The sequence below is a fragment of the Oryza glaberrima genome, chromosome 5, assembly GCF_000147395.1.
Source record: "Oryza glaberrima chromosome 5, OglaRS2, whole genome shotgun sequence".
Lineage (NCBI taxonomy): Eukaryota > Viridiplantae > Streptophyta > Magnoliopsida > Poales > Poaceae > Oryza > Oryza glaberrima.
Window position 1 is genome coordinate 2,091,247 of NC_068330.1, and position 14,354 is coordinate 2,105,600.

Sequence of the window (14,354 nt, forward strand, 5' to 3'; positions counted from 1 at the left end):
ATTTTTGATAGGCATATTTCAACCCAACGACCTATCCTCTTAATGACTTTCTCGGATTTAATGCATGACTCTCCATTATTCCACACAAGATTGGCTACATGGGCATCGAGAAATGTAAATATTAATGAATCGCTTGTTTACGAGGAATAACTAGTAGCATGTTTAAATGGATGATAAGTAGAATTACTTATCCTTGTCTGTGTGTCAAGATGAAATATGACTATCAAAAGTAGATAGAGGGAGTACATGTTTAGTGTCTTCGTTATCACAGAACTACAATTTTTGCATTAAAACCTGTAGTTTTGTGATAACGAAGACAGTAAACCTATAGTTCTATGACAAATGAAGAAATTAAATATGTAGTCTTGTGAAACAAGTTTTAAATCTATAGTTTTGTGATATATTGTGTAAAGTACCTGTAGTTTTATGAAATAAGTTTTTAAATCTGTAGTTTTGTGATAAATGGTACAAAGTATTTGTATTTTTTTTGAAATTTACTCAAAATAAAACCTGAGTAAGAAGATCAGCCCGGCCCGGACCAGCCCAGCCGGTCCACAAACATGCAATACCACATTTCCCTTTTCTTAATTTTTCTAACACGAAAAAAGGCCCCGAATGGGTGGGAGGGGCCCGCTCGTCTTCTCCAGTAACGCAGGAGGGAGGAGCTCGTGGCGGCGGCGCCGCCACCGCACCGGCCGGCGGTGGGGACGCACGGCGAGGGACCCGGTCAATTTTTCCCAAAACAAAAAGCGTTCAAATCCTCACCACCTCCCATCTCTCTCTCTCTTGACCTCACGAATCCCCTTTGCCGCGAGCGACCCGCGACCTCCCTCCCTCCGCGGCCACACGAGGTACGCGCGCTTTCCCCCTTACCATCTCGAGATAATCCCCGAATCGATTGATTTCGACGCCGATTTGCGGCGATTTCCACAGGCAGGTTTGCTCGCGTCCCTCTCTGCTCTCGATTGATTCGTTGGGGGTTCGGGGGGTTGAGTGCTCGATCGTTTTGGTTGCGTGAGTCGCGGTCGGATTTAGGGTAGTATTGCTTGGCGATTCGTTTGCGCGGACTGGATGGGGGCTTTGATTGGATGGGGAGGTGGGAAAATCGCTATGCATGCTTGTTGATTGGAATTGGATTTTCCATGTGTGGGCGTTGCTTGTTTACATTGGGATTGATTTGCAGAGTTGGACTTCATCTGATTGCGTTGGAAGCAAGCGAATGTGTCGTGAGATTGAATAATGTGATATCCATTTTCAGATGTTAGGTGCCATGTGTTAAAAACACCCTCGGGTCGTAGGTTTGATCTCCATTTATGATTTGAGTGAGCCGGGGAGCCACAGCTTAAGATGCCATATGTGTCATATGTTGTTTGGGGAGAGAACGGAATTGGATTGATAGGTTTTACATACAACACCACATTGCTGAATTTATAAAATGTACAGTAGCGAAGGAAGCAAAACAATGTATGATACATACCCCCCTGGTGTCATTTTCCATGACATGCTGCCTAAGTTTTTCCTTGTCGTTTTGCATCACCGGGATAGTTGTTCCCATCTTGTGCATAGGTAGCCGCCTGAAAATCACAAATTATCAGTTTGCGCCTGGCAAGTAAGTCAACCACCAACAAAATTTCCTATCTAGAAATCTGACAGCGATATTCTTCCTGAACCTGAAGGGCTAGGAATAATATGTCTGCAGTACTGCAATAATCATAAACTCAGGTTAAACTAGTTGTGTTTTGGGCATATTGCACCTGGGATTATTCCAATATATTGCCAAAATTTTAAAATGACATGTTTCGGTTATTTTTCCTTGTTTTTGGAGGAAATAGGTGGAGGATACCTTTAGATCAGCAGAATCCCCCTTTGGGAGCTAAAAACTGAGGAGTCTATGTGAAAAGAAAGATTACTGGGAAAATCGTAAAAACTTAGACATGTTAGTATGTTCAGCGTCCTTCATAGAACCATACCATCTGTTTCATCTTAAGCTTCAATGGTCATGTAAAAGGTCCTTTGAATGACTGCAAGCACCTTCCATAGGAAGCATTCTGATGTTGGTTTCAGATCATGTTCATATGATGGAGGTTAAAAGCAATCCATACTTTATCAATCCAGTAGAACAATGAAGTAGTTTTTAATTTTTGGAATATTCAGAATTGGCAGTCCATATATGTTGAGAATTTTCTCAATATGGAACGAAGATTCCAATTTCCTAATCCAGTGCTGGTGCTCTACAGTTGACTTCAAATCCCACTGAATTATTTGTGAGCAATAAGTCAGTGCTAGTTCCTTGCTAAGCCCTTTCTAGTGTTGAAATTTTAGTGTTTAATTCTGTCAACTTCTAGGGAGGGAGGATGATGTTTTTAAGAAATAAAAAATGGAGAAAAATACTCTTGATTTCACCACTTCCTTTTTCAATCTTGCATATCTCCTGCAGTAAGCATCATCTCCTGCACATATGCTGCTTTTCCAGGATTCTACCTTTTCTTCCGCAGCTGTGCATCTACCGCCATGGAGCACTGAAGCCCCAAGCATCCAAATCACATTGAAATCCTTCCATTTAGATCACCGTAAGTGATAACTGTTGAAACTTACGCTCACCAAGTCAACCACGCGCATAATAGCTGCCCTGTAAAGCAATGTTTTGTTTGTTAAATCCCATTGGAAGTCCATGCTCTCTGCAACAATATCCTGGTAGACATGTTGCCTCCTGTTGATCCAGTTGAGCGCAGAAAACACAATCAACATTCCCATCACATCCTGCTCGGCTTTTTCTTGGTTGCAAGGACTAACCGCTGAAGGATCTGATCATTAATTGGAACTGGAAGGCCCCATCATTTCTATACTTCTTCAGGGATGTATTCATATCATTATATCAAATTTAAAAACCTATATGGTAAATCTACATATTCTGCAGGCTGTATTCATAGGAATTACAACAAGCTGTGCAATATATCCGGAAAACATTCCTTGTTTTCTTAGTGGTCCGCTGATATGGCCATACATACCTCATAGGAAATTAGGTGGATAAATTTAGAACATTCAATTATTTTAGTCTCAAAGATGGGAATAGATTTGCAAAATGCAGCTAGTGTTGCACTACCTCTTAGTGTTAACATAGCATTCTGAAAATAAGAAGATTATTGAGTATTGACACTACTATTAGCATTTGTTGATAATATTATATGAATTTCTTTCTTTCTTTTTATCAGTGTAGATATTTGCATCATCTGGACTCAAGACTCCATTCCATTTTGTAGTGGCCTTTTGCTTTCAACTCAATCTCAAGAGTGTAATTAACTTGGAAATAAAGACAGGTGACTTATTGGTAAGCATTATGTCCTGCTTTTGCACTTTTCTTGTTTAATTATTACCATTTGTTTCTCCAGTTATTTTGTGCATTTGACTGTTTTAGTGGCTTCCATAGTCCCTCATATTTGTGCTGCTTGCGTTCTAGTGTCCCTTACGTTTTATAGTTTGGCATTGTGGAATTATAACTCTCGAGCACCATTTCAATGATATGCCGCTAAAGTACTTGTATGTGCAGTTCTAGACTGTAACCAGATAATCCTGCTTTAAAAAACTAAGTTAAATTGCCATAAAAAACAATGTTCTGATTTTAGGTTGGTTCTAATTTTCTATTGAGCTACAATTTGGTATTGTGGGGCTTGTTTGGTTTGATACCAACTTATTGCCCTACCAAAATTTTGATAACTTCAATAGTAGCAAGTGCATGTTTGGTTTGCTACCAAATTTTACCCGCATTAGTTCAAATTCAATACTACCCAATTTGGTAGTGCCAAAACTTGCCAAGGTTTTGGCACTACCAAGATTTTGGTAGGGCAAAATTGATTCCAAACCAAACAAGCCCGTGGTTTATGAGCCCTACAATTAATACTTAATGTAGGAGGATACCTAACATGCAATCTATTTATACAGTTCTACTATTTTATTGGAGAAGAACCATGTAACTATGTAGTGGTGAAGGCAGGGAGCCAATTGCTATTTGATAGTGCAACTACATTACAGAACTCCTCAAATTAAACTACTTGAACATATACTACATAAATTGATGTTACTAGGCTGTTCAGATTTACCTTTGGGGATTTCTGGTTGAGAGTTGTGTCATAGGAAAAACTGTGGGAAGAGGAGCTCAAGGAATGAGAAAGGGGAGTTAAGTGTGGTAGGAAGAAGGGAAGAAAATGGCATGAGCGTAAATGAGGGGTTTTGGATAGGGACATAGTTTGGCTGCACCATCATCGAATACTATCACTCTTTGGTGCACATAATACTGGCATATGCTAGTCTGCAATGGATATGCATTTTATGGTAGGAAGGTGCGTGAATGTGAGTGGCTGACACTAAAATCTTGTGAGGGTGACAGAAAAATATTCAACATATGACTCGTAGAAATAAGCAATGAGAAAAGACCTTCTAGCAGATATCACAGCTTGCATCTTTATGAAAACTTTAATCTGCTATTTGAGTTGTGTTATGCCATATTTCTCCAGTAGCACGAAGATGGTGTTGAGATATATTTGACTTGATATTGCTCAGTGGTCAGCACCAATAGAAACAAATATTGCATACTCCTGATCCTTTCCCCAATCATTATGCCCTTTTTGAGTGCATTACCAGTCAGACTTAAGTGCTTGCATGATCCATAAAATCTGGTTATATTCATGTGTAGGGGCCAATGGACTCCCACTTGGCCATTCACTTACAGTTGTCTATTAAAAGTCATTATAAATGATATGATGAATTGCATTGGGTGCATTGAAGGCTATAGTATAGTGCTTGATGTGTGTCATCTCTCTCTACCAACAGAGAAAAACAGAGCTAATGTTCCTTTTTAGGCTTATGTACTCTTTGTTTGCTGCCATGAAAGCCAAAGTTTGCCAAGGGAAATTTTGTTATCACCGCCCAAATTTGGCCTTTGTTTTGATGCCACATATCAGGAAGGTTCCGTACAAATGGTTTTGGTTACTCTGTTTAGTTCACTCTTGAGTTTTGACTCCAAACTACCAAGATCAGGACAGCCTTTCATGCGCAATTTTAGCTTTGAAACCAAATATACCCTTGATGCCTCGAGAAGATTGGTCTCCCTGATCAATTGGAACTCTTTATGCTATTCTCACCCTTTTTTCTGGCCTCCCATCACAATGGCTCATTTTGCTCAAGGTCTGTTGAATGCAACAACTTAAAATCATAATGGACCATCCACATATTTTTTTTTTTCGTGTCCATCAAGAAATGAACAAAAGAGTCCGAGTGATAACCACACCAAAAGACAAGATTGATCTAAACCCTACCAAGCGCTAGCTGAGTAGGATCCAGTACAATAAAGCAACCGGAGTTTCATAAACATTAAAGTGTGTTTAGCGTGTCAAAACGCTAAACGTACTTTTTTGTTGAACTGTTCAGTGCTTTGCTGGCCTTTGATTCTATGTTACTTCTCGAGAAGACATGGGCTGTTCATTTCGTACCATGAGGCCCCAAACCTAGAAGCCTAGATGCATCGAACATGCAGACTTCCATTGTTAGATCGCATCAGTATTCACACCAGAGTCACGTGAAAACCAGCTTTGTCCGATTAAATTGATTTTAGCACTGTTCGAGGCCCATAAATCATTTTGTCATTCCTTCTGCACTGCTTATCTTCTTTCTTGTAGATTGCTAGTTAAATCCATGTAGACATCACTGCATCAGATGCTGGTTTCGGTCGCTTTCATCAGAAACAAAAAAAATGATCCTTTGCTCTTTGAAGTGTTAAAAATTGCAATAACATTCCAGTCTTTACTTAAACAGATATTCAGGGAGGTAAAGTAGCCCAAAACATGGGATAAAAAGTGAGCTGAAACTTCTCTGCAATCCGAGCTGTATCCATTATCTTATTTGGTAGTGGTACCGTGGATTGGGGGCTTGGAACACCACATGAGATGTTCTTCTTCCTTAGGGGAGAAGACTGTGTCCTCAAGACTGAAAAGCTTTGTGAACCTTTTGGGAGCATGTGATGGATGTCCTCTAAACACCCTAGCTTAACCATGGCCTACAAATACAATATTTGATTTCTTATTGTGATCTGTCCCAGAAACATGCTTGCACCGGCATGCTAGTGTTGCTTCTGTGTGAATACCAAATCTTTGTCAAAAAAAAAGAAAGAAGCAAAGCTTTAAAGCAATCTATATTCCTTATTGCTAGTAGCTTTGAGCAAATTGAGCTGGACATCATCATCACTCATAGCTCCCCCTTAAACAATGTTTTGTTTGCATCCTATGCACTCCTAGTAGTGTACACGTTGCTTTACTTCATGGTTGTTACCATCTTTCTGGAAAAGCAAAGCTTCCTTTGTGTGCCTGTTACTACTTGTTAACACAAGTTAACACTGTCAAGTTGCAGATACATTTTTTTTTTTTTTACTTTGCATCATCTTTTGACTGTCACTGTGCCCCCTTAGCTAGATATCTGGACACTGTTGGCCATTGATGCTACATATCAGATTCAGGTCAGTATCAGTATAGGTAGGTGGTATGCCATCGACGAGTAGGGTTCTTACGTCCAAAGGGTGTGTTAGGAGGTGTGCTACCATCAGCCACATGGATAAATTCCTGGAAGAAGCCGGAATGCATCACCATCAGAGTACCGAGTGCCACCAATGCCATGATAGGATGAACCCAAGACGTGTAGTACTAGTTGCACCGTAGCAGCAGCACATAGCAAGGCCGTGTGGTTGGCGATCGATTGCCGTGTGGGTGTGCGCGTGTGTGCGCCCTGATAAGATCATAAGATAATGCACCGACTCTTGCAGAAGAACAGGAGAGTTGCTTGGCTGATTCCGGTTGGAGGATAGTAGTGATGATTTTCCATTAGGATTTAGGAATCGTGCGCCGACTAGTGGACTAGTAATGCTTCACGGAGAGGAGAAGCAGAAGCAGAAGCAGCAGCATGGGTGGTGCCGGTGATGTAAGTACGATACGCTAAGCATCCTATCGCAAGTTCGAAGCACCTTTGCACCGCGTTTTGTGAGGCCCCACACTAAAAGAAATCATGTCATGTGCCCCCCGTGTTTGCTTTAATTTGATGGGCCCTTAGGTCCTTTTTTTTATTAAGATACATATTTTTATCTTAATTTTAATTTGAGTACTCCTAGCTGCTAGACAGTATATTTTGTAAAAAAGTTACTTTAAAATATCAACTAAATCAAAATTTCAAGTATAAAATAATTAAAACATAATTAATCGTATGCTAATATATTTTTTTCGTGTCCACACCCCATCTTTATATGCTATTTTCTCGAACGGGGCCTTAATAAGAAACTTAGAAACTTGCTCTTCCTATTTCTGCTAAAATTTGTACTGTTTGTTCCTTTGAGAAATCCATTACTAATTCATTTCTGTAGAACATCCAGACAAGAGGTTACTGAAATGTAGCATAACGAATCTTCAATCCGTTTGTATATGTGCAGTGAAACCAGCAGGTGGAGGAGGTGGCTGCCGCTTGTTTCCAATACAGCAGAGAGAGAGAGAGAGAGCAGAAGAGCCCCCAATCAAATCCAGCTGACGCGGTGTCCATCAATTAATAACAGAAAGAAGAAGAGGATCCGGTTGCCACCCAACCACCTCCCCCCTCCCCCTCCCTTGTTTATATAAACCCGACCGCACCCTGGCGCCAGCCATGTCATCATCATCCACCCCCACCGGAGCAGCAGCCGACGATCTCGCCGCCGCCAACGCCAACGCCAAGGAGTGCGTGTTCTGCGAGATGACGCGGCAGCACCACCCGCAATGCGCGCGGCGGCTCCCGAAGCGGATCATCCTGGTGCGCCACGGCGAGAGCCAGGGGAACCTCGACATGTCCGCCTACACCACCACGCCCGACTACCGCATCCCGCTCACCCCGCTCGGCGTCGACCAGGCCCGCGCCGCCGGGAAGGGCATCCTCGACGTCGTCTCCTCCGCCGCCAACTGGAAGGTCTACTTCTACGTCTCCCCCTACGAGCGCACCCGCGCCACGCTCCGCGAGATCGGCGCCGCCTTCCCCCGCCACCGCGTCATCGGCGCCCGCGAGGAGTGCCGCGTCCGCGAGCAGGACTTCGGCAACTTCCAGGTCGAGGAGCGCATGCGCGCCGTCAAGGAGACCCGCGACCGCTTCGGCCGCTTCTTCTTCCGCTTCCCCGAGGGCGAGTCCGCCGCCGACGTCTTCGACCGCGTCGCCAGTATGTCCCCATCTCATTTCAATTCAATTCCATTCTCCCATTCTTCTTGCAATTCAAAACGATTTCTGATGAAATTCAATTCAATTCAATTCTTGTTCAGGTTTCTTGGAGTCGCTGTGGAGGGATATAGACATGGGGAGGCTGGAGCAGGACGCGAGCTGCGAGACCAACCTGGTGATCGTCTCCCATGGCCTCACCTCGCGGGTCTTCCTCATGAAGTGGTTCAAGTGGACGGTGGACCAGTTCGAGCGCCTCAACAACTTCGACAACTGCGAGTTCAGGGTCATGCAGCTCGGGCCCGCCGGCGAGTACAGCCTCCTCATCCACCACACCAAGGAGGAGCTCCAGCGCTGGGGCCTCTCCCCGGAGATGATCGCCGACCAGCAGTGGCGCGCCTCCGCCAACCGCCGCAGCTGGGCCGACGAGTGCTCCTCCTTCCTCGCCACCTTCTTCGACCACTGGAACGAAGACGACAATGACGACGACGACGATGGCAAGGAGGAAAATGGCAAGACCAACAAGTTGCTCGAGTAATAATCTTGCCGCTTGCCTCTACTTGCTCTTTCTTTAGAAATTCCGTTTAAAATTCTTTGGAATTTGATTCGATTGGTACTACTAGTGTATTTCTCCATTGGGGCGATGCAATGTAGTCCCCTTTGCTGATTCTTTTCTGTTTGATCTGTAGCCTGTTCATACATAGTTGCTAGATACTACATTGATAAATACTATATATGATTTGGGGAAATGAAGCAAACGATTTGACTATCAAAAGGAATCATTGCCTATATTCTGATAAACACATAGGATAAATCTCGAGGCTTTGTTCTGAATCTCATTCCTATTACTTGACTGTCATTAAAGGGGATCTTTGCCTCTCTTCTGTAACTAAACACAGCCCCTTTTGTTTCACCTAACTTTGTTTAACTACTAATAATAGATAGGTCACATTAATTCGAGCTTTTGTTGACAGTGATATATGAGATTATGGATTTCTCTGTGAAAAACACTTTACTTTTGGGGCAAATGCAGCATGTTGTTAGCAGATCACCTGGGAAGGCCAGATACGCCTCCATGCTTTCGTTCAATTTGGTTCTTGTTTTCCCTGATTATTTTACTCCTAGATATGGCCATGGCCTCTTTACTATTTTTTGTCGGGGTGACCGAAGGAGGTCATCCAATGTAATTAAGATGGAGGAAACCTCTTTACTATTACAATGTGCTTTGTTTAGCTAATAAAGATAGGTAATATTTTACATCTTCGGTTTACAATTTGTTTTTACAAGGTTATGTATTTTTGTCAAAAAAAGGGGGGGGGGGGGGGGGGAACTTAACATTTCGTGTGGTTGCATTCTTCCTTTTTGTGACGGGAGAAAAATGGTAGTATCTGTTATTCATGTATAGCTAGACACACACTCCAGTTTTCACATGCATATGTCATCAGAAACAGGTGCAAATGCAAAGATTCCTTCCTTGCTACTAGTTGGCATGTTCATCCTTGACTACACACTATACATCTAGATGTTGCAATTTCGTGCAGTGCACTACAAGTAGGAGTACTTCTTTTCTCCCTTTTTCTTGTTATTTTATCTTTTATTTTATTTTCTAAAAAAATCAGAAGTACTAGAATTGTGGAACCACAAACAGAGCACTGTCCTTCCTGGCTGGTCCAGCAAACTTGCCCATCTGACAATCTGAGTACTAGGATCCATGTGATCCTATTCTAATCAATGGCTATCAGCCTATCACATCTAAAAGAAGGGAGAAAAAAAAATCAGGCTCCCTTTGAATCATAGGATTTAGGTAGGAATTTTATAGGATTCAAATTCTATAGGAAATTTTCCTATTTGGCCCTTTAATTTAAAGGATTGAAGATTTTTAAATCCTATGAAATTCCTATGGAATGGCACATTGCATGTGGATTTTGGAGGAAATATAGCAAGAGCTTCAACCTCTTGGAAAATTTCCTTTGAGTTCATCTCTCTCATCCGATTCCTGCGTTTTTCCTGCGCTCTAATCAAACGACCATTCCTGTGTTTTGCAATCCTCTGTTTTACACTTCAATTCCTATCATAATTCTGTGTTTTTCCTATTCCTCCATTTTTTCAACCCTGCGATTCAAAGGGGCCCTCAATGGATTGCAGCTAAGGGCCCCTTTGAATTGAAGGATTGAGTAAACGTAGGATTAGGAAAAACATATGATTTTGATAGGAATGTAAGTGTAAAATAGAGGATTGCAAAACGTAGGAAAAACACAGGAATGACCGTTTGATTGAACCGCAGAAAAACGTAGGAATTGGATGAGAGAGATAGACTCAAAGGAAAATTACCAAGAGGTTGAAGCTCTTGCTAAATTTCCTCCAAAATCTCTATAGGATTGTCCATTCCATAGGAATTTGAAAGGATTGGATAGGATTCAATCCTTTGTTTCAAAGGGCTTTATAGGAAATTTTCCTATAGGATTGAAATCCTCCAAAATTCCTATGAATTTTCTTTGAATCAAAGTTGATTTTAGATATTTCCAATGTAGTTTTATTTTCATCATTAGTTTTTAAGTAGCTAAGTTTACGCGTAAAAAAGTTATTTTTTAATCGTTAATAAGTCATTTTGACTTGTAATCAACTCATGTCCAACTGATGGGTCCTTCATGTCCTGCAAAGTGTGCTGCAGTATGAACTTCAGATGTTCGTCTCCTTGTATAAGTTCCCATGAACTGCATATGAGCATATCAGCAGTCTGAATATTTTTTTAGAGCAATTGGGGCGAGATCCCCAAATGCTGGGTGAGGTGTAGTCTTGACCATCTTTTTTTTTTCTTCTAAAGATGGATCAATTCCCATCAGGGCTTGGATTTCATTAATAAGCATGAAACTTGCTGATGATATTTTGTTACATGATGGCAATTCAACAGGGCAGTGACCTACATGTTGTACATTGGAATATAAGAACAACTTGTCCTGACATATGTAGATTGCGCATCTAATTTCGCTAATGTTTGATCCTTTCAGCTGCCATGAACATGCTTCATCACTCATTCACTCCGATGTTTAATATTCCCTCCAGTATTATATTTCCCATTTTTCTAATTCTCTGAAGTCAAAGGGGTGCCATTTTGATTACTACTCACTCCGATCCTATTTACTACTCTCTCCACGGGAAAGTATTTTCTACACCTAGATATTATGACAACTAGGTATATGCATATAGTTTAAATAGCTATATAAAAATTCATAAAATTGATAAGATACTTTATGATAATATAAGATACTATACAAACATACAGGTTTAAATTCGATTTATACATAAAAAAACAAAAACAACAAAATTATTTGCAATGTAGAAGGTACTATTTCATAATAATGTAAGGCATGGTCAAACTTAGTACGGTCTCTAAAACTAATCTTTGACTTATAATTTCTCGTATACTATAAAGTTTGTAGCAACAAAATTATAACCATATGAAAATATATTGAAATACCAATTTAATGTTATTATTTTCAGCAAATAAAATTCAATTTATAATATACTAATCATTAGTCTTTTTTTAAAGTTAAACCTTAAAATGTGTATCTGTTTTACATTATGGAATGGGGCCTAAGTATTTCGATACAGGGGTTGTAATTTCTTTAAGGATGATTTTTTATTTGCCCATGTAAAATACTCTCTTCATGTGGATGAGTCACATCCACCCAAAATCCTTTATATTATGGGACAGGAGAAGTGCACGTGAATCCTTGTTTTCATGTAATGAGTCAATTAGGGATCGGGTCAACTTTCTAGGGTAAATAAAATATAATATTTTTTTTTGTCCCTTCACATTCAGTTGAATATAATTTAGGCCGAGTTTAGTTCCAATCTTTTTCTTCAAACTTTCAACTTTTTAATCACATCAAAACTTTTCTACACACACAAACTTCCAACTTTTCCGTTACATCGTTCCAATTTCAACTAAACTTCTAATTTTAGCGTGAACTAAACACACCCTTAGAGAAGTGTAAAGTGCAATGATTTGTTCGTAACAAATCTACCCCTGCCACCACCATGTATAAAAAAAAGGAGAAAAAGATCATGCATATGATGCATTGAACCTACAGAAAGCTAGCAATCTACTCCCTCCATCTGAAAAAAAGACAACCTCCTAGTACAATGTCTATATTTGTTGTACTAGGAAGGGTCACATCCCATTCTAAGTTATCTTTTTTTATTGGACGGATGGAGTAGATGTCTCATGTGATGTGATGAATCTTTGATCGACAGAAACCTGACATTTTCATATCTGAAACTGTAGTCGACATTCTAGCAGAGACCAAATCTCCTCTCCTTAAAGGCATAATCCTTATGCATGATCACTGCACCCCAAGTGATGCTACCACAGCACGCGCGCCTCCACTGCACACTCCACCACTCCCCAAATTCACCCCCAATCCATTGCATTTTGCACATTTGCATTCTTCCTACTCGATCGATCGCCCATAGTGCCCTTGCCACCACGCCTTAACACTGCATTATTTCCAAATTTTATCTTAATTTTATCACGCGCGCCACCATCCTCGAAAGCAATTAAAAAAACAGAGATAAATTTTACAGTCTTGAGAGGTATGAAAATTTTTAGTGCAAACCGAAGGTATCAAAATTTACGTTAGAAAATATAGTACCTCCCAGTACGTCCTTAAGGATTGTAAAATCACTCAAAGAAATAAAGTGATGCGGTAATTGGGGTGTGCCAATCTTTCGGTGAGTTGCAGAAAACCCTAATTAATGCATTCTTGCTTCCAATAGCACAAAACCCCCCTTATCCCCTCTCTCTAGTTGTCATGCTCATGCTTGGTCGCCGGCGCCGTGAACGTCTGGTAGGTCACGGTGCCGGCGCCGGGGAAGACCTCGGCGGCGCGGCAATGGCACGCCAGGCCAAGCGGCTCCAGGGCTTCGGCCACCGGCGTGCAGAGCGACGACGCGGCGCTGGAGGTGTGGGAGATGGAGACCGAGACGGTGCCCGGGCGGAACGCGGTGACGGCGCGGCGGATGGCGGCGAGCGCGGCGGCGGCGTCGTCGGTGGCGCACTCGAAGCTGGCGTAGCAGTGGCCGTCCTCCGGCGTGACGTGCACGGTGGCGTAGCGCGCGCCGTCGAGCGCGTTCATGGAGTAGCCGCACGGCGCGAACGCGTAGGCGCACACCAGGGAGCGCGGGTCGTTCTCGTCCACCACGCCGCCGATCCCCGACGCCGCCGTCATCTCGTCGCCGATGGCGTGGCTGGTCCGGCCGTCGCCGGGGCGCTGGTAGAACCGCGCGGCCATGCCGCGGTCCAGCTCCGTCATGCACACCTCCGCCGTGAGCCGCGCCGCGCCATCCGCGTCGGATGACGACGCCGACGACGACGCCGAGTAGACGTGCCACCTGTGCGAGGCGCCGGGCGACGACGACGACGACGACGGCATCACGGCGGAGCGGCGGAAGCGGAGGAGCTCACGGGGGAGGGCGGCGTCGAGGTACGCCACCTCGTCGGCAAAGTGGGCGTGCGGGAACGGCTGCGCCTCCGGGAACAGGTACTCGCCGCGGGAGTACCTGCACGACCGGAGCCGGAGCCGGAGCGCGGCGGCGGCGCGGAGCAGCACGGGCACGGCGCGGAGCAGCGGCGTGGTGCCGCACGTCTTGAGCACCACCCGCCCCGGGTACACGAACATGCTCGACTCGGACAGCACGTACGCGTCCGCCGCCGCGTTCCCCGCTGCCGACACCACGGCGCACTGCGCCGCGTCGAGCACCTCCCGCAGCGCCTCCGCCGGCAGCAACCGGAGCCCATGCCGCGCCACCTCGCCGCCGCTCGCCGGGAGCTCGAACACCAGCTCCAGCCGCTTCTCGAAGCCCTCAAACCCGCAAGAAGCCATTGATAACGATGGTGCGCCTTCGTGATCGATCGAGAGCGTGAGGAGCAACGCGGTTCAATTTATAGACGATGCAGATCAAGCTGGTGCCAAGAAGTGGCGGGAGGTTGATGACGATCGATCGATCCGAGGAAGAAGAAGAAGAAGAAGAAGAAGAAGAAATGTAAGTGGTGATGGTGGTGATCGATCGAGTTGAGTTGAGAGGCGGCATGCGCGCATGCATGAGGATGAGGGGGAGGCAATGGTAATGATTGTGAGCAT

The 14,354-nt window shown here is 43.4% G+C and overlaps 2 protein-coding genes across 11 annotated transcripts; one reads left to right on the plus strand and one right to left on the minus strand.

Annotated features, from left to right (window-relative positions):
* Window positions 1-607: 607 nt before the first annotated feature.
* LOC127773714 (phosphoglycerate mutase-like protein AT74H) lies at window positions 608-9,509 on the plus strand. Of its 10 annotated transcripts, XM_052299858.1 has the most exons (6): window positions 608-851; window positions 2,474-2,570; window positions 3,213-3,328; window positions 5,809-6,963; window positions 7,466-8,215; window positions 8,316-9,509. In XM_052299858.1, the coding sequence occupies exons 5-6, from the start codon at window positions 7,675-7,677 to the stop codon at window positions 8,747-8,749; spliced, it is 975 nt and encodes a 324-aa protein (XP_052155818.1). In that variant the 5' UTR covers window positions 608-851; window positions 2,474-2,570; window positions 3,213-3,328; window positions 5,809-6,963; window positions 7,466-7,674; the 3' UTR covers window positions 8,750-9,509. The 10 variants fall into 10 exon arrangements, with proteins under 10 accessions (XP_052155818.1, XP_052155814.1, XP_052155816.1 ...); XM_052299854.1 differs by lacking the exon at window positions 5,809-6,963; XM_052299856.1 differs by lacking the exon at window positions 5,809-6,963 and having other exon boundaries at window positions 3,218-3,328.
* A 3,507-nt stretch (window positions 9,510-13,016) lies between these two features.
* On the minus strand, window positions 13,017-14,096 carry LOC127773362 (S-adenosylmethionine decarboxylase proenzyme 4-like). The gene has a single exon (XM_052299426.1). The coding sequence runs from the start codon at window positions 14,094-14,096 to the stop codon at window positions 13,017-13,019; it is 1,080 nt and encodes a 359-aa protein (XP_052155386.1).
* Between the last annotated feature and the right edge of the window lie 258 nt (window positions 14,097-14,354).